Here is a 26,499-nt window from a genome sequence, read left to right as displayed (position 1 = left end):
TATGAGAAGTGTGAATCATACAAATTTTAGTTTGCTATAGAAATCATGCAGGAATCTTGCAAATTCTGTAGAATATACCAGTATTACCCGGCATAGATCTTACTAACAATAGATGTAGCCACTGTCAGTAACAATGGGAGTAGGCCAGGATTGGCATAACAATGGGCTGTTGGCAGGAATCCTTAGGTTAGGTTCTTCTTCCATTACATCCCCACACAGTATTATACAGGTTCAGTGTTAAGATTTTTTATTTTGTTTTTGTCAGTCTTCAGTATTTCATCTTCTTAAAGAAATGTTAGCTGTGAATTGTTTAAAATAATGAAAAAAAATTCATGATGTCATTTTATCAAATACCACGTAGCACAGTTCGCTGATACATCCTGTGATTAACAACAATAATCAAGAGAAACTATTATTTGATAAGTTTGCAGGGTCCACAAACAGACTGACTGTAAGTGTAGCACCACACAAGTCTTAGCCCCATACGAGATCAAGATCCGAAGTTTCTATAATTTAACAAAAGTACAGTAGAATTTTGCAAAGATTTCAGTTACAGCATTAACTGCTCAATACAACATAGTGCAAAATATACATATAGAGTGAGCATATGTTAGAAAACTTCTGAACTAACACAATTATACAAACACATACTACATAAGGGCTTCATTAGCTCTTTTTCTGAACAAATATTACCTCATATGTAACACAGGCTCTCAAATACAAAATTCGCTTTTAGCTTACCATTGTGATGCATCAACATGCCCGTCTCTCTTCTTGTATGTAGATCATACAGGTAGATAGTTTCATCAGCACCTCCAGATGCCAATAACTTCCCACAGGTAGTCACACATCTTATACTAGCACGATGAGAATGGTTAGCAAAGCTCTGCACTAATTTGTACTTCTGAAAAATAAAATAATAAATCACTAATAATATATCAAGTATTGCATACATTGTGTGTGTTGTTCCGAATCATCTACAACAACATCCTGATACATATGATGTTGTTGTTGATGATTGGTGCTCAATGACATGGTTATCAGTGCACATACGAATTCCCAATCTTTTCACAGTCCAGTCTCGCCACATTCCTGAATGATGATGAAATGATGAGGACAGCACAAACAGCCACTTCCCGGGCAGAGAAAATCCCCAACCCAGCCGGGAATCGAACCCCTGACACCATGATCCAGAGGCAGCAACGTCAGCCACTAGCCTATGGGCTGTGGACTGCTGATACATAGGTAGATCTGCCAACAACTACAAATCTGTACAAAAAGTCCCTCATGAACTTAGCTTGATAGCTATGGAATATAATGTCAGCTTTTCAACCAAGGCTAAATCCACAGTATTTAAAAGAACAGAACCTCCCCTCCCAAAATATTAATCCTAGCATCTTTGTCTTGTATCGGCCTCACAACTGATTTGTCCCTCTCAACATCGGGCCTAAGGGGATTTGCCCCCCCCCCCCCCCCTCCTGATCCTTCTCAGCTAATATCTCTTTCCTCCACTAAGAAGGAGTGCATAGTTCCAAAAGCTAGGATTAGTATTTCTGATGTTAAGTGTATCTTTCGGCAATGTTAGAAATTGCAAGGTCAAGTGCCAGTGACCCTTTCTGTATTTTAACAATTTTGTCAACTGAATTCGCCCTTTTATATAAAACTCTAAAATACGAGAACTTCCACATTTGTGAATGTTCACTAGTACTGTGTGTGGGCCCCAAGCAGTCAGTCATTGCTATATGAGTTTACCACCATGCTGTGACAGGTCTACCAGTAGAAATCCCCGACCTTTCCTCTAGAGTCTAGACTATTACAGTAGGTGCTTTGAGTTGGAATCTGGAAGCCCAATTGATGAGATTGTACGCCATGTATATTATAGTGTTCAATTTAGATTGCAAAACCAGATGGAAGAAACTGAAGATGTAATCCTGGTCTTCTCAAACAACAAGCCATGCACCTTGCTACTGCAATATTGGCCAGTCCAGAGTTACCTGGCTCAGCAATGCCCTAGGACAACCTAATAGGTGTGCGAAGAATAAAATTGTCTCTGACATGGCCCAACTAGCGCCTCAGCTCTGCTGAAGGACGATCATTTGTGTTCCCAAGTACATTTTACGGGTTGGAAGTTGTGTGCATTCTATAAATCAGGGTGTGCAATGAATCCCCTTGTGTGCAAAATGATGATAGCTCATAGCCTGCAAATAGAGATTAGTGTGAATAGACATGCAGTACAAAATAAAGATATGAACCAGGGCTTATATGAACATGTCCATCTGCATTGATAACTGAATATAAAGATGTAGCAAATTAACTGCTGAAGAAGCATGCGTGATATCTTTATGAGGCCACACTTTGAAATGTACCATGCTCAAAACAAAAGTGGCATCAAAACCATCAACTTAAGTATTTCTTTCTTCAAAGACTTTTGTACAATAGTTGGTTGCCATGTGATACAGAAAACTACGCCTGGTATTTCTGACTACATGCTAAAACTAAAAAAACAAAATGTAAGTTGGAGGTCCACATATGTTCAAAAATGAGAAGGAACATTGACAGTAACATGCCTGAATAACAGCACAATGTTCTCCTTAATCCTCCTAATACCACTGGGGTCAATATGACCTCACAAGCACATTGAAAATATGTACCTCCCTTGTTTCCAAAGCTATTACTTTGAAAATATAACACTTTCTCCCTCTGAGTCAATTGTATCCAATGATGTTTTGTATTTACAAAACATTATTTTTTTTATTTTTTTTCTTCAGTGAGTACCACTGGAGTCAATAAGCCCCAAACCTAAATTACTTTTTGTTTCTTGAATGTAACATTTATGAAAAAGAATAATGAATGTTACATTGAATGGCTTTAATGTATGTTTTTATGGAAGTTCATTAAAATACAGTCAATATACTACACGTAAATTACTTGGGGTCTATCACATTTTTCCCCAAAACAGGCAGCAGAACTGATCTCTATATGACATCATTCACATGGTGGGGATCAAGCCTCTTGAAATGATCTGTGGATGACAATAGTAAAACAAGAAAACTCCATCAAAACAAAAACTAACAACACCCCTACTGGGATTGGGGAGGGGGAGAAGAGGAATTCCAGTAAAAGGTACACAGTGCACCACCAGCATTTTTTGTGTTTATGTACAATGCAACAAACTCCCCAGATACTTGTTTGTTATCTAATAAAAGTTTTCTGAATTTACTTCACAGTTTTATTTTATCTAATCTAACATTCATGAAATATGGCAAAAATGTAGACATGAGGCTATGTGACAGGTTAATCTTAGCAGAAGTTTTATTGCATATTCACAGAAGTTGACTTTGCAAACTCACAACCAAATTGTTATCTTTCTGTGTAACCTAGACCTCGAGCTGCATCACACATCAGCCTATTAAACGAATCCATCACATTCGGGGGGAGGGGGGCTGAGAGGGCACTATCAATCTCTAGCTGAATTTTAGGTGGAATTATGTAATTGGATAGATAAAAAAATCTACTCACCAAGCTGCAGCAGAACACACACACAAAAGACTGGTGTGACTGGCAAGCTTTCAGAGCCAGATGCTCCTTCTTCAGGCACACGGGTTGAAGGGGAAGGAAGAAGGGTGAAGGAAAAGGACTGGAGAGTTGTAGGAAAATGGTAGATTTTGGGAAAGTCACCCAGAACTGCAAGTCAGGGGAGACATACTGTACGGGATGAGAAGGAAAGACTGATTGTTGGGGCTGCATTGGACAAGATTTGAAAAACAGAGCTTAAAGGTGGAAGACAGGGTAATATGCAAGACAGAGATTACTACTAAAACATCATGCATGAGTTAATAAGAGTGAGTAAGCTAAATGCTCTGTACGTAACGGAAGTGGAAGGGTGTAGTGAAAAATTGACACGAAAGACAATGAAAGATGTAGAAAACTAAAACAGAGTGAAGCAAAGAGTAATTACAGTGAAGAAAAGCTGAAATGGAGGTAATTTACGTAAATTAAGGCCCAGTGGGTGGCAAGAACCAAGGACATGTTGTAGTGTTAGTTCCCACCTGTGGAATTCTGAGAAAATGGTGTCTGGAAGAAAAATGGGCCTAGGCAGAGGGTATATACTGGCAACTCACAATAATCTGTTGCAAAGTATGCTCTACAACATGACATTTGTCACCTTGGTGCCTGTTTCACCACACGTGCCATCTGGATTCTGCCCCCAGACACCAGGTTCTCAGAACTCCATAGGTGGGAACTAGCACAACATGTCCTTGGTTTGAGCCACCCATCTGGCCTTGATTTACATAAATTCCTTCCATCTCAAGTTTTCTTTATTGTAACTACTCTTTGCTTCACTCTGTTTTAGTTTTCTACATCTTTCATTGTGTTTCCTGTCTATTTTTCACCATCCCCTCCCCACTTCCGTTACATACAATGCGCTTATAGCTTACTAATGTTATTAATGTTGTAGTAGTAATCTCTGTCTTGCATATTACCCTGTCTTCCACCTTTAAGCTCTCAGTTTTTCAAATCTCGTCCAATGCAGCCCAAACAATCACTCCTTCCTTCTCATCCCGTACGGTAGGTCTCCCCTGACCCACAGTTCTGGGTGACTTTCCCAAAATCTACCCCTTTTCCTATACCTCTCCAGTCCTTTCCCTTCACCCTTCTTCCTTCCCCTTCAACCCTTCTGCCTGGAGAATGAGCCACTGGCTCTGAAAGCTTTCCAGTCACAATAGTCTTTTATGTGTGTGTTCTGCCGCCACTTGGTAAGTAGATATTTTATCCATCCAGTTAAATAATTTCATCAAAAATTCTTTTCATTGTTGGATTTTGGGTAGAGTATTCTTGTTATTAATGCTACCAAACATACGAAAAATTAGAAAATATCAGCACACAGTAGGAAGACACATTTTCATCAGCATGTACATATAGTTACAGAACAATCCAAATAAATAAAAAGATTGTAATGACGTATTCACTGGCATTGAAACTTGCAACCAAAAAGTAATCTTAGAATCAAAGTTAGGCCATGGGCTCCACTACGAACTTGCCAATCAGTGCAACGTACATTAAACAAAGAAAGAAATGAAAAACTAGCTTTTTGTTGCATCATGTTCATTTCCGCAATCTTGAATACCAATACCCTTGCTAGCCCTATATAAGTCTAAAAAAGAGCATGACCTAAGTAACCACCTCCAACAACTATACCACATATATACCAAAAATATGAACAACATCCACAACTGAAACTTAAAAACAAAAATGTCAAACAATGGAAAATCTGGGTTAGAATAGCAACAATTTTGGAAAGGACAGATGGCTAGGCACTGTAAAGATAAGATGCTGAGTTGCAGACAGGCACGATGAAAAGACTGTTACACATTAAGCCCTTTTCCAAAGCCTCCATCAAAAGGCTTTGGGTGAAAGTTTAATGTGTAAGTCTTTTTTTTAAGCCTGTCTGCAAATCAACACGCCATCTTCACTGCGAGTAGCAGTCTATCCTTTCCATAAATGTAAACAAAATCATCACAAATTCCATACATGGAACACACACCACCACACTTCAAAGAGCACCCCAATGATCAAACACAATATGGCCATGGGAGTGGGGAGAGGGGATGGGAGGAGGGGGGGAGGGAGGGGGGGAATGCGGCAGTGTCCACAGTTGTTGCACTTAAGGCCAATATCAATAACAACTTGCATGTTGAACAATGGGAACTGAATATGAGAGATCGAGATTCGGTAGTTAGTAGCCAATCAGAATATTAATTCGTAATTTCCTACGGTTTGTAAATAAAGTTAGTTGGTATTTTAATCTATTAGGCTACAATTTAGTCACATCATAGGAATTTTTGGAAAAAATCGGTGATGAGACAAAGGAATGATGAATGTTTATTTCAGGTTACACTAAAAATAAATCTATTATGGCACTCGTATTTGTAGCACTGACATTCATTGGCTTCACAAACTCTCACACAAATTATCATGTTCCAATGTAACCCAGGCCTTGGGCTATGCTACAGGTCAGTCTGTTAGCACACCTAGTTCTGTTCTGTTCACATTCATTACTTCGCCACCTCATGTCCAGGTTGTCACATTCCAACATAACCTAGGCCTAACGTTGCACTATACATCAGTCTGTCAGCACATCTACTTTTTTCCAATCATCAAAGAAATAGGAAAATCAGAAACCAAACTTAAAGTTCATAATAACCAGATTAGAAACTGTTATAATAATCAACTCACATCTTCTTCCAAAATAAATCATTAGATTCAGCAATTCTCGCTGACTATACTATCACCCAAATGGCTATGACCAATGTCAATGAATTATCAACATTGGTACACATACAAGAACCATCAACGCAATAAGTAAGTTACACTTTAGTCTGTGCTTCTAGCCTTTTGAAGAGTTTTACATTTAGTAGCACACTTACTAAGAAAAGCACATACATACAGGATATAGACACTTAAAAAACATACCACGAAGCAGTTAAACAGATTGGTCACAAACTGATATTCATACACATACAACAGAAACTGCAAAATTGTAAACTTTGGCAAGCAAAGGATGACTGTGTGATGCTGCAGTGAATTGTCACTGCACAGCTGACATGGATAGTAAAGAGGGAACATGTTGATACCAGGACATAAAGTCTTTGTGAATTTTATTCCATGAACTTAGTTGAACAGTAACTGTGCCTCATGGACACACCCATAAACAATATACACAGATGTCAGAATTTGAGGGACGATGTGTTATTGAGTTCAAAGAAGCCAGTTGGAGTTACCAGTGAATCACTCTAATTGAATACAAGAGCACTGACACTATACAACAACACTGGCAGGAATGGGTGAACCACGGCTGAACACGTCAAGGAGAAATCAGATGGCCTAGAGAGACAACAGAATGTGAGGACTGAGCAACCATCAGAGAGGCACTCAGAGCCCAACTCATCATTATGACCGATCCGACATGCAACTGGTGCTTCAGTGACTGCGAGGACCATTAATATGCAGCTCACAGAAAGGGGGCTGAGCTCACAGTGCCCCTTGCACCGACTACCTTTGTCCTCTGTACACCAAAAAGGGCAAATGCCTTTAGTGTTGGGCACATTTGGCCTGGAATCTCACTCACTGGAGTAGAATTGTCTTCAGTGATGAGACCCACTTCGAACTGAGCCCCAATGGAAAGTGGAGAAGTGTTTGGAGTTGACCCAGAAAGGCAAGCCAGCAGTGATGGTTTGGGGTATCACTTCCTTTCACAGCAGGACCCCTTAGTTGTCATTGACAGCACCTTTACAAAATAAAGGTATGCTGACAAATATTCTACACCCCATTTTGTTGCCCTTCATGGCAACACATCCTAGGTTTACATATCAGCAAGATAATACCTGCCCACCAATGGTGAAAGTTTCTACTGCTTGTATTCGTGCTTGCCATGCCCTACCCTGGTCAAATTGCTGGATCTCTCCCCAATTGAGAATGTCTGGAGCAATATGGGCAGGGCCCTGCAACCAGCTCAGGGCTTTGACACTCTAACACACAAATTGGACAGAATTTTGCATGCTATTCCTTAAGAGGACGTCAAACAAGTCTGTCAGTCAGTGCTAACCTGAGTAATTGCTTGTATAAGTGCCACATGTAGATCAATGTGTTATTGACTTGCTTAATTTGTGGAACTCTTTCTCTTGAATAAATCATACAATTTTTCTGATATTGTAATCACTTGTTTGTTCATACATGCACATCACAGCTGTTGATTTTCACCCCATTTGGTTAATTTCTTCATGGTATATTGTTTTTTGTCTTAGAGTGTATTTGAGACCATACTGAGAACAACTTGAAAGGCAGATTATATTATCTTAACACTGTGGAGGTGCTTCTGAAGAAACACATGTAAATTTTTAATAAACCAACTGTCACAGACGTACATATAAACACAGGTATGCCTCAGTGTAGTGCATTGGATCCAATTCCATTCTACTATATATCAATTATTTTCCAGACAATATAAGACATGGAGAAAATTTTATCTTTGGTTATTACAACAACACTATAGCCACTGATAAAACAGCAGAATTCCTATTGCACAAAGCAAATGAAATCTTACAGGAAAGGGTCAACAGAAGGGTCCGATTCCACTCATCTGCATGTACCCGTGATATAACAGTGTTATGTGATGTCATTGCAGTGTGACTTGGAAATGGATTGTGCTTGCAGAGGGCCTGTTGGAGTAAATTGTGGCACATTCTAGCCTGAGATGTTCATGTTTCCAAACTATTTGAGAGAGATGTCAGTACAGCACTAGACTTAGTGCTGTGTTTTACTCGATGTTGTGGGATTTTGTTTTTGTTGCATTGACAGTGTGTTATTTCAATGCCATTAGTTATTGGTTACTGATTTGATCTCAGTTTTGAAACTTTTACTTCATCACATCATCAGTGGTTTGAAAGGATGTTACAATGAAATTTACTAGCCATTCCTTGGGTGCTGCTATAGATGACAACATGATCCATTCAGTTAAATTTCTCCAGTTATATAGCCTCTTGGAAGAATGTGTGCAAAGTGTCAGCAGTGTGCGGAAATTATTAATTCGGGCAAAGTCTCTGCTTCTTGAACCAGGGATGGGTGTATGTGGCAATGTTTCTGTTGGTTTCAGTAATATTTATGTTGGTGTGTGTGTGTGTGTGTGTGTGTGTGTGTGTGTGTGTGTGTGTGTGTGTTATGTGCCAGCCTAGATGTGTCAGCTGACTTTTGGTGGTAATCACACTCTTAAGTATTTTTTTTATCTTTACTGTAAGAAGTGCAATGTGCTTCTTTATGTTTGTAATTCTCTTTGAGATGTGTATGGATATCAAAATTTATGATGAACTAGTTTTTCATGATTTTTGTGGTTTGTACTGGTAACTGAAGCTCATATTCAGTAGTTCATAGTGGTAGGTATCATGCAGTGTGTTGTACTAATTTTGCTCTTATTAGGTTTTAATGGGGTTTGCTAGTCCCCCATCGGTCGCCTCCCCAGGTGGCGGATAGGGGTAATAAAATACCCGGGGTGGACCAAAACTAGCAGGGGCAGGAGAGGCTTGCTCAGCTGCAGTGAAGGCAACCCTCCTAGGGGTAGAGTACCCCAAAATCAAGACTCCTGGTCCTCCAGGTTGGGGGTTGTGCAGAGGTCTACCAACCCACTCATGTAAAATTATGAAATGGTCAGGATACTCAACGCGAGCCTCAGAAAAAAAGGACAGGATTTACTTGAGCAAAAACTGGCAAAGCCACAAGGAATTCTCTTTTGGATCATGGAATATTAGAAGCCTGTATCACCCCGGACCTGCCCAAATACTAGCAAACAAATTATGAAAATATGGAGTGCAACTGGTAGCTCTCCAAGAAGTAAGATGGCAGGGAAGAGATTCACTGAAAATAGCAGATGGGACAATAATGTATGGAGACTGCGGTCAGCGCCATGAATTTGGAACTGGTTTCTACATTCATAAATCAATAGCTGACTCAATAAGGGAGTTCAAACTTGTTAATAACTGTACATCATACATAACTATTCAGAGGCAGTGGTTAGACATTACATTTCTAAATGCACATGCACCCACAGAAGATAAGGATGACAACACAAAGGAAGAATTCTACAGCCAACTGGAACAAACATACAACTCATTAAGTAGGCACAATGTGAAAACAGTGTTAGCAGATTTTAATGCCAAAGTAGAAAAGGAAGAAATCTACAAACCAATCATCGGTAATTTTAGCTTACATGAGGAAAGTTCAGATAATGGGTGTTTGACTTACAAACTTTGCAATGACAAATGGTCTCACAATAAACAGCATGTAATTTCAACATAAACGCATTCCTTTAGGAGCATAGCTATCACCAGATGGAAAGGTAGTCAATCAAATTGATCATGTAGCTATCCATAAATGATTCCAAAACAGTATTAAAGATGTCAGAACCTTTAGGAGAGCGGATTGTGACACAGGCCACATGTTAATCATATCAAAAATGAAAGTGAAACTCAAAAGGAAAGTAAATAGAAATAGAGAAGAAATTGCAAGATATAACATAGGAAACCTGGCGAAAGTAAATATAAAAGAAAATTTTACAAAAGAAATAGAGAGCAATGTAACAAAACCGAGACTGAGCAATTCAGAACCGCAGGATGTCGAAAGCAGAGGGAGACACCTTAAGGGCTGTATTCAAGAAGCAGCTTCCAAAATCATAGGTAAAAGAAAACAACCTAATAAAATTTGGTTTAACACAAAGTGTCGTGAAAAAGTGCTGGAAAGCAGAAACTCAAGGAATGCATGGATTAAAGAAAGGGACAACATGACATTGAAGGAAAGGTACTATTAAATCCGCCAAGAAACACAAAGAACCCTATGACAAGAGAAAAGGGAATACTATAACAATATGGTCAGAGAGGAAGAGGACGATTTCCAACATCACAGGACAAGGCAGATGTATTAAAATATTTTTTAAAAAAAATCCTTTATTAAATTCAACAAAAGGGAGCAGTTTATACAGGATCAGTATGGGAAAATACTGACCAGCAAAAGTGACGTACAAAAAAGATGGAAGACATACTTTTCACAACTTCTCAACTGAAATGACCTACACTCTTACTTTAAACTGGAAGAACCTGGTACAATTGATACAGCTGATACAGTTACTACCCCATCAGTAAATGAAATACAGCAATCAATAAAGAAATTAAAGAATAACAAAGCTTGTGGTGAAGACCAGATATATGCTGAGTTATTAAGGAATGGAGGCCCACAACTGGAATACAGGCGTTAATACAAACAATTAGATCACTTATTCACCCTAAGACAAGTAACAGAAGAAGTGGGAATTCAATGTAGATGTCCACATATTATTCGTAGATTTTAAAGAGGCCTATGATAGCATATACTGATAGACACTCCTAAATATAATGAAGGAATTCAAAATACCATCAAAATTGATCACATTAGTTAAAATGTGTAGAGGCAAGCAAAACTTTACGTTGCATAAAGACATCGGTAGGAGAAACTGAAGACTTTAAGGTGTACACTGGACTTAGATAAGGGGATGCCATTCACCTATTTTATTTAACCTTGTCCTACAGAAGTTCGATAGAGAATTTTCTAAAACAAGTCCACAGGAGATCCAGCTACAGGATGTGAACAATACAAAACTTGCCTATGCAGATGATGTAGCACTAATAAGTAGTTCCAAAACAGAATTAATCAGAATGATGCAAAATTACTAGAAAATTGCTGAGAAAGCAGGATTAGATGTTAATGAAGAAAAGACAGAATACCTGCCCGTAAGCAGGAAAACCAGAAAAGATGCACCTTTGACTATGGATGGATTCAATTTCAAGACTGTTGACCACTTCAAATACCTAGGAAGTATTTTTAGTAATAACAACAGAACAGATATAGAAATAGATGCCCATTTAGGAACAGCAAACAAGACATTTTTTTAGTTTCATCAAAATTCTAAGAAAAAGATCACTTAGCAGTAACTTCAAAATCCGCTTATATCAATCGACCATTATACCTGTGATGTTATATGGATGTGAATTTAGAAAGAAAGATGAAGAAAAACTGTAATATTCAAAAGAAAAGTACTAAGGAAAATTTCTGGACCTGTATACGACGAAAATAACATGGAATGGAGAATAAGAAGAAATGAAGAATTACGAGGGCTGTACAAACACCGTAACATCGTCGAACTGCTCATGAGGAGAAGATTGAATTGATCAGGCCATATGGCAAGAATGACAGAGAATAGACTACCTACAATAGCATTCAGGAGAACAATAGATGGAATGAGAGTTAGAGGAAGACCCAGAATCAGATGGAGGGATAACATTCGGGAGGACATAAATAGGACGAACAGCAACAGGACAAAAGAGCACATTGGACAGACAGAAGTGGAAGAGGCTCATAGAGCAGGCGTTTGGTCGATAAAGCTCTTGCCACATGTAAAATAAAAGTAAGCAGGTTTTAATAATAGTTCTTCTAGTTGTAGGTTCTTGGTATAGTTGTCTTCGTTTGAGCTATATGTCATGTGAAATTCATGATACAGGTCTCTAAGGTGTGTGTGTGTGGGGGGGGGGGGGGGGGCACTGTATTGCTGTTTTCCTTTGAGCTATACAAAACAAATTAAATATTCAATTTCCTTTTTTCCCCTACCTATTCCTGAGAATTTCGTGTTTCTCATTTTTCAGTTTTGTTTGTTTTGGAACAGTGGCATTATTCTTATTGCTGCATATTTAGCATGTCTCCACTCTAAGCCCCCAACTTCCCACAATTGTCCCATTAGTTTCATTTCATTGCTGCAGTGAAATAGTTCATGTTGTTTATATCTTTGTTTGCCAGTGAATTTAGTGATGTTATGGTCACTAGTAGTGTCAGTGTCATCATAACTACCGTCTGCGTCACGTCTGCTGTGAAGCGAGCTACGTTAATTTAAGTATTAACTGCATTTTTCTTACTTGTCACTTCTTCTCCCGTGTGTTTTTGCTTTTACGAAGCTTTAATTTTCGAGTGCTAGTAATAGTGTTCCATAGATTTCGTGTTTGTTTTGAATACAGTCAGAGAGAGTCCCTTAAGTCAGTTGTAGTGCCAGTAGTGCTAGTGTTTGTTTTCAATACAGTCCAGAGACAGGTAGTGCTATTTCCATTGTTTTCAACAAGAAGTGTCTAGTAACAACAGTTTAGTCAGCTATCAGCCACCTTTAGTGGATTAGCAGTCTAGTTAAAAGTTGATTAACTCTCTACAGTAAATTGATTTCTTTGGATGGATAGGATGTGTGACTGCTGTGTACGGACGAGGGAGGAGCTGGGCACTGTTTGCTAACAGCTGAATGTGTTGATGGCCGCGGTCAGTCGTCTTCAGGCTGCTGCCTCTGAGTGTAGCGGCAGTGGGGAGTCTGGTGCGTCGCATGGTACACCCCAGGTGTTACATGCTTCACCCACTGTCCCTGCTGTCGAGATATCTACGCGGGTACCGGGTGTGGTTGGGCCACCCTCTCCCCAAGGGGAGTGGCAGGTTCAGCGGCGTTCGCGGCGCGTGAGGCGGAGGGTGAATGTGGAGGCTGGCCGCGTGGCATCGGCCGCTCTGCCTGTGAGTGGACACGTGGCCGCTCCTTCAGCAAGGTCCGAGAAGGCAGAAGGCAGACGGGGGGGAGGGGTTTATTAGTGAATGGGAGCTCCAACGTTAGGCGGGTTATGGAGCCCCTTAGGGAAATAGTGGAAAGGGCAGAGAAGGAGGCCAGTGTTCACTCTGTCTGCTTGCCAGGTGGTCTCACCCAAGATGTGGAGCAGACCCTACGGGCGGCTCTAGAGAGCACTGGGTGCACCTGACTGCAAATTGTTGCTCATGTCAGCACCGATGACTCCTGCCGTCTGGGTTCAGAGGTCATCCTCAGTTCGTACAGGCGGTTGGCTGAGTTGGTGAAGGTGGAAAGCCTCACTCACGGGGTGGAATCTGAGCTAACTATTTGTAGTATCATTCCCAGAACTGATTGCGGTCCTCTGGTTTGGAGCCGAGTGGAAGGCTTAAACCAGAGGCTCAGACAATTCTGCGAAGATCTGGGGTGCAAATTTCTCGACCTCCGCTATCGGGTGGAGAAGTGTAGGGTCCCCTTGAATAGGTCAGGCGTGCACTACACGCAGGAAGTGGCTACAAGGGTAGCGGAGTACGCGTGGAGTGCACATGTGGGCTTTTTGGTTAGAGAATTCCCTCCCTAGGCCTGACAAGACACCTACTGAGATGCAGCAAGGTAGTAGTAGGCAAAACGCAACAGGGAATAACAATATTAATGTGGTAATAGTAAACTACAGGAGCGTCTATAGAAAGGTCCCAGAACTGCTCTCATTAATAAATGGTCACAATATCCACATAGTACTAGGGACAGAAAGTTGGCTGAAACCAGACGTAAACAGTAATGAAATTCTTAACTCAGATTAGAATGTATACCGCAGAGACAGGCTGGACAGTGAAGTGGGAGGCGTGTTTATAGCAATAAGAAGTGCAATAATATCGAAGGAAATTGACGGAGATCCGAAATGTGAAATAATTTGGGCGAAGGTCACTGTTAAAGCAGGCTCAGACATGGTAATTGGATGTCTCTATAGGCCCCCTGGCTCAGCAGCTGTTGTGGCAAAGCAACTGAAGGAAAATTTGGAAAATATTTCGAGTAGATTTCCCCACCATGTTATAGTTCTGGGTGGAGATTTTAATTTGCCGGATATAGACTGGGAGATTCAAATGTTTATAATGGGTGGCAGGGACAAAGAATCCAGTGAAATTTTTTTTAGTGCTTTATCTGAAAACTACCTTGAGCAGTTAAACAGAGAACCGACTCGTGGCAATAACATATTACACCTTCTGGTGACAAACAGACCCGAACTATTTGAAACAGTTAATGCAGAACAGGGAATCTGCGATAATAAAGCGGTTACTGCATCGATGATTTCAGCCGTAAATAGAAACATTAAAAAAGGTAGGAAGATTTTTCTGTTTAGCAAAAGTGACAAAAAGCAGATTTCAGAGTACCTGACAGCTCAACACAAAAGTTTGGTCTCAAGTACAGATAGTGTTGAGGATCAGTGGACAAAGTTCAAAACCATTGTACAATATGCATTAGATGAGTATGTGCAAAGCAAGATCGTAAGAGATGGAAAAGAGCCACCGTGGTACAACCACCGAGATAGAAAACTGCTGCAGAAGCAAAGGGAACTTCACAGCACACATAAATATAGCGAAAGCCTTGCAGGCAAACAAAAATTACGCGAAGCGAAATGTAGTGTGAGGAGGGCTATGCAAAAGGCGTTCAATGAATTCGAAAGTAAAGCTCTATGTACTGACTTGGCAGAAAATCCTAAGAAATATTGGTCTTATGTCAAAGCGGTAGGTGGATCAAAACAAAATGTCCAGACACTCTGTGACCAAAATGGTACTGAAACAGAGTTTGACAGACTAAAGGCCGAAATACTAAATGTCTTTTTCCAAAGCTGTTTCACAGAGGAAGACTGCACTGTAGTTCCTTCTCTAGATTGTCGCACAGATGACAAAATGGTAGATATCGAAATAGACGACAGAGGGATAGAGAAACAATTAAAATCGCTCAAAAGAGGAAAAGCCGCTGGACCTGATGGGATAGCAGTTCGACTTTACACAGAGTATGCAAAGGAACTTGCCCCCCTTCTTGCAGCGATGTACCGTAGGTCTCTAGAAGAGCGTAGCATTCCAAAGGATTGGAAAAGGCCACAAGTCATCCCCGTTTTCAAGAAGGGACGTCGAACAGATGTGCATAACGATAGACCTATATCTCTAACGTCGATCAGTTGTAGATTATTGGAACACATATTATGTTCGAGTATAATGACTTTTCTGGAGACTAGAAATCTACTCTGTAGGATTCAGCATGGGTTTCATAAAAAACGATCATGTGAAACCCAGTTCGTGCTATTCGTCCACGAGACTCATAGAGCCATAGACACGGGTTCACAGGTAGATGCCGTGTCTCTTGACTTCCACAAGGCGATTGATACAGTTCCCCACAGTCATTTAATGAACAAAGCAAGAGCATACGGACTATAAGACCAATTGTGTGATTGTATTGAAGAGTTCCTAGATAACAGAACGCAGCATGTCATTCTCAATGGACAGAAGTCTTCCGAAGTAAGAGTGAGTTCAGGTGTGCTGCAGGGGAGTATCGTAGGACCGTTGCTATCACAATATACATAAATGACCTTGTGGATGACATCGGAAGTTCACTGAGGCTTTTTGCGGATGATGTTGTGGTATATCGAGAGGTTGTAACAATGGAAAATTGTACTAAAATGCAGGGAGATCTGCAGCGAATTGACGGATGGTGCAGGGAATGGCAATTGAATCTCAATGTAGACAAGTGTAATGTGCTGCGAATACATAGAAAGAAAGATCCCTATCATTTAGCTACAATATAGCAGGTCAGCAACTGGAAGCAGTTAATTCCATAAATTATCTGGGAGTAGGCATTAGGAGTGATTTACAATGGAATGATCATGTAAAGTTGATCGTCGGTAAAGCACATGCCAGACTGAGATTCATTGGAAGAATCCTAAGGAAATGCAGTCAGAAAACAAAGGAAGTAGGTTACAGTACACTTGTTCACCCACTGCTTGAATACTGTGAGGGGGGGTGGGGGCGACATTTAGGTGGCGGACTTAGTTTGCAGTGCCAGAGTTGGTGGTAGTACGCAATTTTTTTTGCATCTATTCTTCTCAAGTTGTGATGTTTTGTGTTTTTATGGACTGAATGTGTTTTAAGAATGAGATTTTCACTCTGCAGCGGAGTGTGTGCTGATATGAAACTTCCTGGCAGGTTCGCAGGAGAGATTCTGTAAAGTTTGGAAGGTAGGAGACGAGGTACTGGCAGAAGTAAAGCTGTGAGTACCGGGCGTGAGTCGTGCTTCAGTAGCTCAGTTGGTAGAGCACTTGCCCGCGAAAGGCAAAGGTCCCGAGTTCGAGTCTCGGTCGGGCACACAGTTTTAATCTGCCAGGAAGTTTCATATCAGCGCACACTCCGCTGCAGAGTGAAAATCTCATTCTGGAAACATCCCCCAGGCTGTGGCTAAGCCATGTCTCCGCAATATCCTTTCTTTCAGGAGTGCTAGTTCTGCAAGGTTCGCAGGAGAGCTTCTGTAAAGTTTGGAAGGTAGGAGACGAGGTACTGGCAGAAGTAAAGCTGTGAGTACCGGGCGTGAGTCGTGCTTCGGTAGCTCAGTTGGTAGAGCACTTGCCCGCGAAAGGCAAAGGTCCCGAGTTCGAGTCTCGGTCGGGCACACAGTTTTAATCTGCCAGGAAGTTTGAATGTGTTTTAATTTATGTTGGGATGTTTGAGTTTTGAGGGGTTGTGGTTTTGGTTTTATTTTTTGTGGGTTTAGTTGTTGTGTTTTGGTATCATCAGCTGTGGTTGACCTATACAAATCACAGGAGATGCCCTATTCCAATTTTTGTAGTGTTAGTTGTAGGTGTTGGTGTTTTGATATTGTCAGCTGTGGTTGAACTGTACAGGTCAAGGGAAATGTCCTACTCCAATTTTCACAGTTTTTGTTGTAGGAGTTGGTGTTTTGGTATTGTCAGCTGTGGTTCACCTATATAGCTCAAGGGAAGTTTCCAATTCTTGTAAATTTTTGCTGGTGTAACAGAATGGTGAAAAAAATTTTTTTCCATGTTTTGGGATTGTGGTTTTTTATTTTTAGTTTTTTTATTTATTTTTTTAAATATATGTATATATAGCCTGTCCCCGACCTAAATCCCCAATTTCCTGCGGCTGTCCCACAGTTTGATTATATTTTTGGACGGAGATGTTACAGTCTTATTTATGCGTATTTTCGTGTTTGTTGCCATTGTGTATGTAGTGACATCATAGGCGCTATACTGGAGACACTTGGAATAGCCATTTCCAGCATACTGATGATGTCATGGGTCAAAGCGTGTGTGTGTGTGTGTGTGTGTGTGTGTGTGTGTGTGTGTGGGCGCTCAACATCGAGGTCATCAGCGCCCTGACACACATTAAAAGGAACGAATGTGGAGAGACCTAATAAAACTGAAAAACACATTCAAAGAAAGCAGGAAAAGAGAGAAATTACTACATAAGAAAGTAAAAGCTAAGGGAAGGGAAAACATAGCAACAAGAATGACACAGGAAAGTGTCATTGGCTGGCCACTTACATAAAAGATGGGCGAGCTTGTCACACAGTGAGCAAATTAATATCCTCTCCCTAAAATCTTTGTAAAAACATTTGACAAGGCACAGAACTGTAAAACTTTAACCACATTCGTCCGAGTGTTGCCTAAAAGAGTTGGCAGGTCCGCTGGCAAATCAGCCGAGGACCGCTGGTCAGAAAATAAAACACAATCCAGTAAAATGTGGCTCACAGTGACCTGGACGCCGCAAGCACCACACAATGGAGGGTCTTCTCGCCGGAGCAGGAAGCCATGCGTCAAAGGGCTGTGGCCTATTCGAAGCCGAGTGAGGAGAACCTCGTCCCGTCGACGGGGCTGAAAGGAAGTACACCACACACGCGTTGTTGGCTTGACTAGACGGAGCTTATTGTCAGTCACTTCCAGCCACTCATCCTCCCACCGACACATGACTCGGGAGCTCAACAGCGAGGTGAGTGCGTGCAACGGGATAGCACACTGAGATACGTGTGGATCAAGACACGCCTCCTTGGCTGCGAGATCTGCCCTTTCATTCCCAGCAATGCCGACATGCCCCGGAACCCAGTAGAAAGCTACAACCTTCCCCAGTCGCTGTAGCCGGAGGAGGGCATCCTGGATGGTCTGGACTACTTTATCCGCCGGATACAAATGGTGCAATGATTGAAGGGCACTGAGTGAATCGGAACAGACAAGAAATTTAAGAGAGGAAGAAAGTCTCATCGGCTCCAGTGCCCGCAAGATCGCAGACAATTCTGCATCAAAGACAGTAAAAGTCTGAGGCAGGCGGACCTTGAGGACACGATCCGGAAAAACAACTGAGCAACCCACGGAATCCCCTTGTTTCGACCCATCCGTAAAAACAGCTACATAGTCGTGGTGCTCAGATAAAATAGCAGAAAATGCTGCAGTAAAAACGGTGGCAGGAGTGCAATCTCTCTTGTACTGCAATAAATCTAAAATCACACGTGGCCTCATTAGTAACCAGGGTGGCAGGCAGTTAAAACCCAGGATTTGGGGTTGGACAGACTCCACACCGAGGGACTCAAGCACACGGTGCACTCTGATCCCAAACGGCAACGTAGCCCAGGGACGGCGGGAAAAAAGGCGATCCAGAGGTGGAAGGGCAACAAGATGGTGAGCAGGCGAGCTGGGAGCTGCAAGAAACTTACAAGCTTGGCGCACCAGCAGGAGCTGCCGCCGGATGGTAAGTGGTGGTTCGCCAGCCTCAGCACAGAGGCTGGGTACGGGACTGGTCCGATAAGCACCCGTAGCCAGTCGAATCCCAGCATGGTGAACAGCGTCAAGGATCCGCAAATAAGACGGCCTCGCTGACCCATATACTGTGCAGCCATAGTCCGGCCGTGAGCGCACGAAAGCTCGATAAAACTGAAGGAGACGCGCCCTGTCCGCTCCCCAAGACCTGTGGCTGAGGCACTTGAGGATGTTCAGTGCCTTCAGCGTTCTGACTTTCAAGTCACGTAGGTGTGGCAACCATGACAACCGGGAGTCAAAAATGAGGCCCAGAAACCGCACTGTGTCTCCAAACTGTAGGACAGTATCCCCCATATGCAAGGCAGGCAACATAAAAAGACGACGAGAACGATTAAAATGAACACAAACACACTTATCGGCAGAAAACCTAAAACCCGTCTTTGCAGCCCACTCCTCTAACCGCCGCACCGTTAGTTGCAATTGACGGCTCGCGGATGCAACACTAGAGGAGGAACAGAAAACAGCAAAGTCGTCCACAAACAAGGAGCACTGTACTGGACTCCTCACTGTAGACGTTATACTGTTGATTGCTATGGCAAAGAGGGTAACGCTTAAAACACTGCCCTGGGGGACACCGTTCTCTTGCTCAAAGCGATCAGACAGTGTGTTACCAACACGGGTCCGAAAAAACCGCTGAGACAGGAAAGACCGAATGAAAATAGGGAGGCGGCCACGAAAGCCCCATTGATGCAGTTGTGCAAGAATACAGTGTCTCCAAGTAGTATCATATGCCTTACTGATATCAAAGAAGATACCGATACAGTGATGCTGATGGAGGAAAGCCTGCTGAATAGCCGCCTCGAGGAGGGTCAGGTTGTCGACTGTGGATCGAAATTTTCGGAGTCCACACTGAAAGCGGCTAAGGAGCTGTCTGGTCTCTAGCAGCCAGACGAGACGACGGTTAACCATCCGTTCCAGAGTCTTTCCGACACAGCTTGTCAAGGCGATACTACGATAACTACTGGGACATGTGCGGTCCTTACCTGGTTTGAGGAGAGGGATGAGGATTGCCTCCCTCCACGAGGTTGGGAACACTCCTGTGTGCCATATGAGATTAAAACATTCAAGGAGGATTTCCTTTGACACCGCTGGCAGATGTCTAAGCATGGAGTACCGGATGCGGTCGTAACCTGGTGCAGTGTCAGAAGTCTCAATAAGAGCCGACTCAAGTTCCCACATGGAGAAAGGGGAGTTGTAGGCCTCAGAACCTCAGAAAGTAGCAACATCAGAAGACTCGTACGTACTCCAGGAAGACCTGCAGAGGATTAATGCATGGTGCGACAGCTGGCAGCTTTCCCTAAACGTAGATAAATGTAATATAATGCGCATACATAGGGGCAGAAATCCATTCCAGTACGATTATGCCATAGGTGGTAAATCATTGGAAGCGGTAACGACCGTAAAATACTTAGGAGTTACTATCCGGAGCGATCTGAAGTGGAATGATCACATAAAACAAATAGTGGGAAAAGCAGGCGCCAGGTTGAGATTCATAGGAAGAATTCTAAGAAAATGTGACTCATCGACGAAAGAAGTAGCTTACAAAACGCTTGTTCGTCCGATTCTTGAGTATTGCTCATCAGTATGGGACCCTTACCAGGTTGGATTAATAGAAGAGATAGACATGATCCAGCGAAAAGCAGCGCGATTCGTCATGGGGACATTTAGTCAGCGCGAGAGCGTTACGGAGATGCTGAACAAGCTCCAGTGGCGGACACTTCAAGAAAGGCGTTACGCAATACGGAGAGGTTTATTATCGAAATTACGAGAGAGCACATTCCGGGAAGAGATGGGCAACATATTACTACCGCCCACATATATCTCGCGTAATGATCACAACGAAAAGATCCGAGAAATTAGAGCAAATACGGAGACTTACAAGCAGTCGTTCTTCCCACGCACAATTCGTGAATGGAACAGGGAAGGGGGGATCAGATAGTGGTACAATAAGTACCCTCCGCCACACACCGTAAGGTGGCTCGCGGAGTATAGATGTAGATGTAGATGTAGACCGAAAGTTCAAATTCGCTCTTTCGACAGTCGCACGGTAGCGACGAAACGCTGGATCCTGGGTTGCAGTGGCAGTACTTTGTGCAAAATGCTCTGCCAGCGACTGGGCTATGGCGCTGGGTGTCATTTGGAGGCATCCCTGGTTCAGGACTGCAGCTATTGGTAAACGGCTGTGTTTACCGGAAATCCTCCGGATGGCTTCCCATACCTTTGTGGAACAAGTGGAACGGTTGATGGAGTCCAGAAACTTATGCCATGACCTTTTCTTGCTCTCTTTAATGACACGGCGTGCCCTGGCTCTCGCGATACGAAAAGCGGTAAGATTGACCGCTGCTGGGCGGCATTTAAATCGGCAAAGAGCCGCACGCCTGTCACAGATGGCTGAACGGCACTCTTCTGTCCACCAAGGCACAAGGCGCCGCTTAAGAGTGCCAGAAGACTGTGGTATGGACAGGTCAGCAGCATGGTGGATCACAAGCGTGATGTGACCCACCCATTCCTGTACGCTGTTGTGGCGGTCAAAGACAGCCAACCGAGTGAACAGTGGCCAGTTAGCCCTGCCAATCATCCACGATGGTGGCCGCTGCTCCAGCAATACACCATCCAGGAGATGAATGCGGATAGGGAAGTGATCGCTGGAATGTAGGTCGTCAATGACCTCCAAGTGAACGGAGTCAGTGAGGGTTGGAGAGCAGAAAGATAGGTCAATGGCTGAGAATGACCCTGTAGCACTAGAGAAATGAGTCGGAGTACCTGTGTTGAGGATGCACAACACTTGAGATGTGAGGAGGCTCTCGAAAATTCGACCTCGAGCGCAAATAGAAGTGGAGCCCCACAGGACATGATGGGCATTGAAGTCTCCCAGGAGGAGAAACGGGCGGGGGAGTTGGTCGATAAGATTTGTGAGAGCCTCTAAGTTCACTGCATCCAGAGGGGGTAAATAAAGGGAGCAAACGGTAAGCCTCCGACCGGAATAAATTGCAACTGCAACTGCTTGCAGGTCAGTATCCAGGGGGAGAGCAGAGGAGTGGTGGTCATTATCGACAAACACGGCGACTCCGCCTTTGGCCCTGTCTCCAGTCAGGTCATCTTTGCGATACAACCTATAGCCCCTGAGTACAGGAGCATCAGATTGTTTTAGATGTGTTTCCTGTAAACACAAGCACAGGGGGCGTTGCCGTGCTAGGAGGTGCAGTTCCTCCACATGTGCCCGGAATCCATTCATGTTCCACTGAATAATGGGAGCCATCTATCGGGGCGGGAGTACCTTCAGTCGCACTTTCTGTCGGGGAGGAGAACCCACAACAGGTGGAGGCTCAGTTTTGGGGCGAGACGATTGCCCCAGTCTGGCATCTACCTCCATCGCCTCAGAAGAGGAGTCGAGAGAGACGTCAGAGAGAATGACATCCACATCAGCAGACTGTACAACTTCAGTCTCCTTTAGCGGGCGAGTCTTCACCTTTGTCTTGTGCTTCGATTTTCTGGCCTGAGGTGGCATTGGAGCCAAAACCTCAGAAGCAGTAGGGGGTGTAGAAGCGCTAGGCATGGCACAAGACTGGACCTGGGAAGGGGCAGGAAGTTCCATGACGTCAGCTACCACGGCCTGGTCAGAAGGCCGGGGAGGAGCAGCAGGCTGCACAGGAACAGCAGCAGCACACGTACATTGACAAACACAGGTGCTAGTGCTGACAGTAGCAACCTCCGTTTGTGTAGCGGCATCAGTTTTCAAGACTGGCTGTTTCAGAACGGAAGAAAAGGAAGCAGCGAACGTGGGCGGCTGCAGGGACTGGTAAATTTTCTTTGCCTCACCGTACGGGATGCGTTTGGTGGTTTTAAGTTCCTGGATCTTCCGTTCCTCAAGGAAAACTCTACATTCCCTACTCCACACAGGATGATCCCCAGAGCAGTTGACACACTTGGGAGGAGAGGAGCAATCAACTCCCTCATGAGCGGCTTTACCACATTTCCCGCAAGTGGCTTCCCCTTTACAGCCGAGAGTAGTGTGGCCAAAGTGTTGGCATTTAAAACACCGCATGGGATTGGGGTAATAAGGCCGTACACTGAGACGTAGGAAACCTGCCTTCACATGCTCTGGCAATTTGGTGCTGTTAAACGTAAGAATAAATGAGTCAGTTTTTATGAGAGCACCATCCACCCGTTTCATAATGTGTTGCACGTCGACAATTCCTTCCCGGGACCATTCAGACTTCAGTTCGTCTTGGGGGATGTCGACAAGATCTCTGCAAGTCACAACACCCTTGCTGTAGTTCAAGGTGTTGTGAAATTCAGTCTCTATCGCAAACTCCCCAAGAAATTGTGCCTTCTGAAGGTTCTAGACTTGCTGGAAGCTAGATGTTTCAACCAGCAAGGTGCCATTGCGCAAGCGCTTTACAGACTTTAACGTGCCAGCAATACCCTCTAAGCCCTTCTGTATATAAAATGGCGAAACTTTTTCAAAACTCCCATCTTTTCTTTTAATTATGAGAAACACATTCTGAGAAGCAGAATGCGTTCTGTTACTAGTACCTGAATTAGGAGGACTGGCTACACGAGCCCTCTTGTTAGATTGGGTGTTAGAACCTACCAGCGGCCCACCCTTTCCGCTGGGAGGAAAAGAAGAAAAGTTCGAGGGTTCCATCTCGATCCCACGAGCAGCTAGGGAACTAAAGGTCCGCTCAGACAGAGCCCCGCATGCCTGAGTAAGCCCTATACAACTGGGGTGTGGCAGGTGCCCCAGAGGTTGCCCGCTTGCGACTGTTCCACCTCAACAGCCATGCATCTCATAGGCGTGGAGCACACCGGAAGATTGAGGTTTTTTTTTTATAGAGGTTTGTTCCATCCTCGCGATCCGGGCGGTCAAGCCAAGATCCCCATTCCCTGAGACACACAACGTTCCACCGCCGCGCCGCACGGTGGTCGCTGAAGTGTACTCAGAGCTTACGGTGACGGGGGACAGGTGGCGCTTACCAGTCCCCAGCTCAGGAACCCCGGGGTCGCCAAGCCCGTACCCAGCAAATGAATGCTGAGCCCCTGGGGGCTGGGTCAAAGCAGATGGGTGGAACCAGATACTTCTGTAATCCCCTTTACAGTGTATGTTATCTGGTGTAAACTGTGTATGATCAAATGAACATTGTACAAAAGGGGCCAATCATACAAAACAGTGCAACTGTTAAGGAGAATGTGCTCATATTTGAAAGGATGGAGTCTGGCCATCCTAACTTAGATTTTCTATAGTTTTCCTAAATAATTTCAGATAAATGCTGGGATGGTTCCTTCAGCAAGGCCACAGATTACCAACTGTCCCAACTTTATAAGAAACTTGTTTGTACATTATGAGTTACCTGTTTTCATTGTACAGTGATGACAAATCCAATATCACTGTAAAATGTTCCCAGGTTGACTAAGTAAACAAATCAGCATGTGTACAGGGAATTGTGATTCTACAAGTACTGTAGAATTGTACATATTATACAGACAGACTACTAATAAATTATTCCAGAGATAAAATAACAAAGTGCGTAAAAGACTAGCAAGCAGCATTTAAAGTATATAAATTTTAACTTAAGTTCTTCATGAAAAAAAAACTAGTTGTATGTCGTTATACGAGTAACACTGCAGTTAGTCAATGAGAGCATAACTAGGTGAAAATATGGAGTGGAACACGACGTTAGTTCACTTGTAGATACTGTGAATGAGGAGCTTCAAGTTGTTAAGAGAAAATTGCAAACGCCGTTTGGTCGCTGTAATGGAAAACCACATAATCTGCTCATAAAAATACATTCTTCGAGATGCACTTCTCTTTGCGGGGTTTATGTGAGCAAACTGTGACTGTTATACAGGAAGAGAGCAAACAAATAGCGCAAACAGAACGCAAGTAATTGGATGGACATACACTCATTGCCGTTGAAAGTGTGACATGTCATAATCAGAGCAAGAAACCTGGCTTCCAACAATTTTTCTCTGAATAAAATATGACAACTGTTTAGAATACCTTAATCTCAGTCTTGATCACTCGATAACCCAGTAGAAATTCTTCATAAGTTCCTACTATTATTTCCAAACTAGTAACACTCATTACTCCAATCACTTGGTAAGCCTACACGGATACAAAAACTCTACCAAACATGTAAACAAAAACACGTGCGATTAGTAGTGAAGTGTTGGATGTGGAGTATCGATACAGTATAGATTGTCGATCAACTCGATGCGCAATCGCCAAAGCATTTCAACAAAGCAGTCAAAAGTCACATTCATTTCAAACTGACCCAAAGGGTGACGGCAGAACCTACTTGCCACTTTGCTGTCGGAACAGGCTGTTTCCGTACGCTAACCACATTTTTCTACTGAAGGTACTTCAAGTATATCTGCAAATGCAGTTCTTAATCGAGTTTTTAATGTGTGGGTGAACTGAACAGATAGAGTGTACATAGAGAACTCGTGGCACGTTATGCTGCCTTCCCTGCGGACGTGCCTTTATTTGCATATACCTTACCAGGTGTATCACTGTCTGACATATACAGTCGGGACACTCTCTGATGTGAAAAATGTTACTGTCCGACAGTTGGTGCAACGCTAGCGCCCCAAGCGGCGAGAAAGTAGCCATAAGAATTAAAGTGTGTTTTTAATTATTTTACCAGTTGATTAACGTGAATGATCATTAAATACATGTAAAAGCAGCCGAATATCCCTGATTCAGTGACATATGCTACAACTTGAGGCCAATTCACACAGGCCGTCACGACACGGCACCGTCAAGATTTCTCTGGAAGAAAGTGTTGACAGCTGCAGTCACCCCTCTGTTGTTGATAACGTAACGCTCAAGCTCATTTCCCCCTGATACACGGCCCTGCGGTCAGCGCTGATCTCCATATTTCGTTTCGCCATGGTTTTCGTGGGTGATGTCAGTTGTTTGTTGTTCTTTCGTTGTTTGCTGTAAATTGTTTCACTTCGTTACTATGACGCCAGATTAATTGAAGCAGTGAGCCAGCAGACTATATTGTATGACAGAGCATACTAAATTACTTGCACTCTACCACATTTATAAAGTGTTTTTTTTTATATAGATTTTGTACTGTATTCAACAACTTACAATGAAATGGATAACAATATGGCTGCAACTTGAAGTGAAAAAAGTACTTTGGGTAGAATCAGACTGATTAGCAGGTTGAATTTATTTGTATGTTGTCAGACATTTGTAGTGTTACTATTAGATATTGACTCTAATTAGTCCTCTGTGAGAATATAAAGTTGACCTTTTAATCAAATACACAATACACCGTATTGCCAGGAACACACATTTTTAGAGACCATTTATTCAGCGATGTACATAACGAAGATCAAGGAGAAAACATAAACTACCACACATACATCACATCAAAGAGTAAAATGTGAATGTTCCCAACACCCCCACAAGTTCTCCAGATGTCAATTCGTGAACTCTGAAAGTCCCACAGCTTGACAGCACCACAGATGTTTACCTTTAGGCAGTGCCTTTGTCAAAAATCAG

General features: G+C 42.8%; 1 protein-coding gene across 1 annotated transcript in view; it reads right to left on the bottom strand.

Annotated features, from left to right (window-relative positions):
- Positions 1-25,164, bottom strand: part of LOC126176023 (p21-activated protein kinase-interacting protein 1-like) — a 74,548-nt gene extending 49,384 nt beyond the window's left edge. The window contains exons 1-2 of the mRNA XM_049923150.1: positions 24,985-25,164; positions 742-904 (exon numbers count right to left, since the gene is read on the bottom strand). Coding sequence (XP_049779107.1) covers positions 742-904; positions 24,985-25,068 — 247 coding nt within the window. The 5' untranslated portion in view covers positions 25,069-25,164. The remainder of the gene's footprint in view (positions 1-741; positions 905-24,984) is intronic.
- Positions 25,165-26,499: the final 1,335 nt, after the last annotated feature.

The sequence above is a fragment of the Schistocerca cancellata genome, chromosome 3 (assembly GCF_023864275.1).
Source record: "Schistocerca cancellata isolate TAMUIC-IGC-003103 chromosome 3, iqSchCanc2.1, whole genome shotgun sequence".
Classification (NCBI taxonomy): Eukaryota; Metazoa; Arthropoda; class Insecta; order Orthoptera; family Acrididae; genus Schistocerca; species Schistocerca cancellata.
Note: the sequence above shows the minus strand (reverse complement) of the source record. Positions and strands in the feature narration are given on the sequence as shown.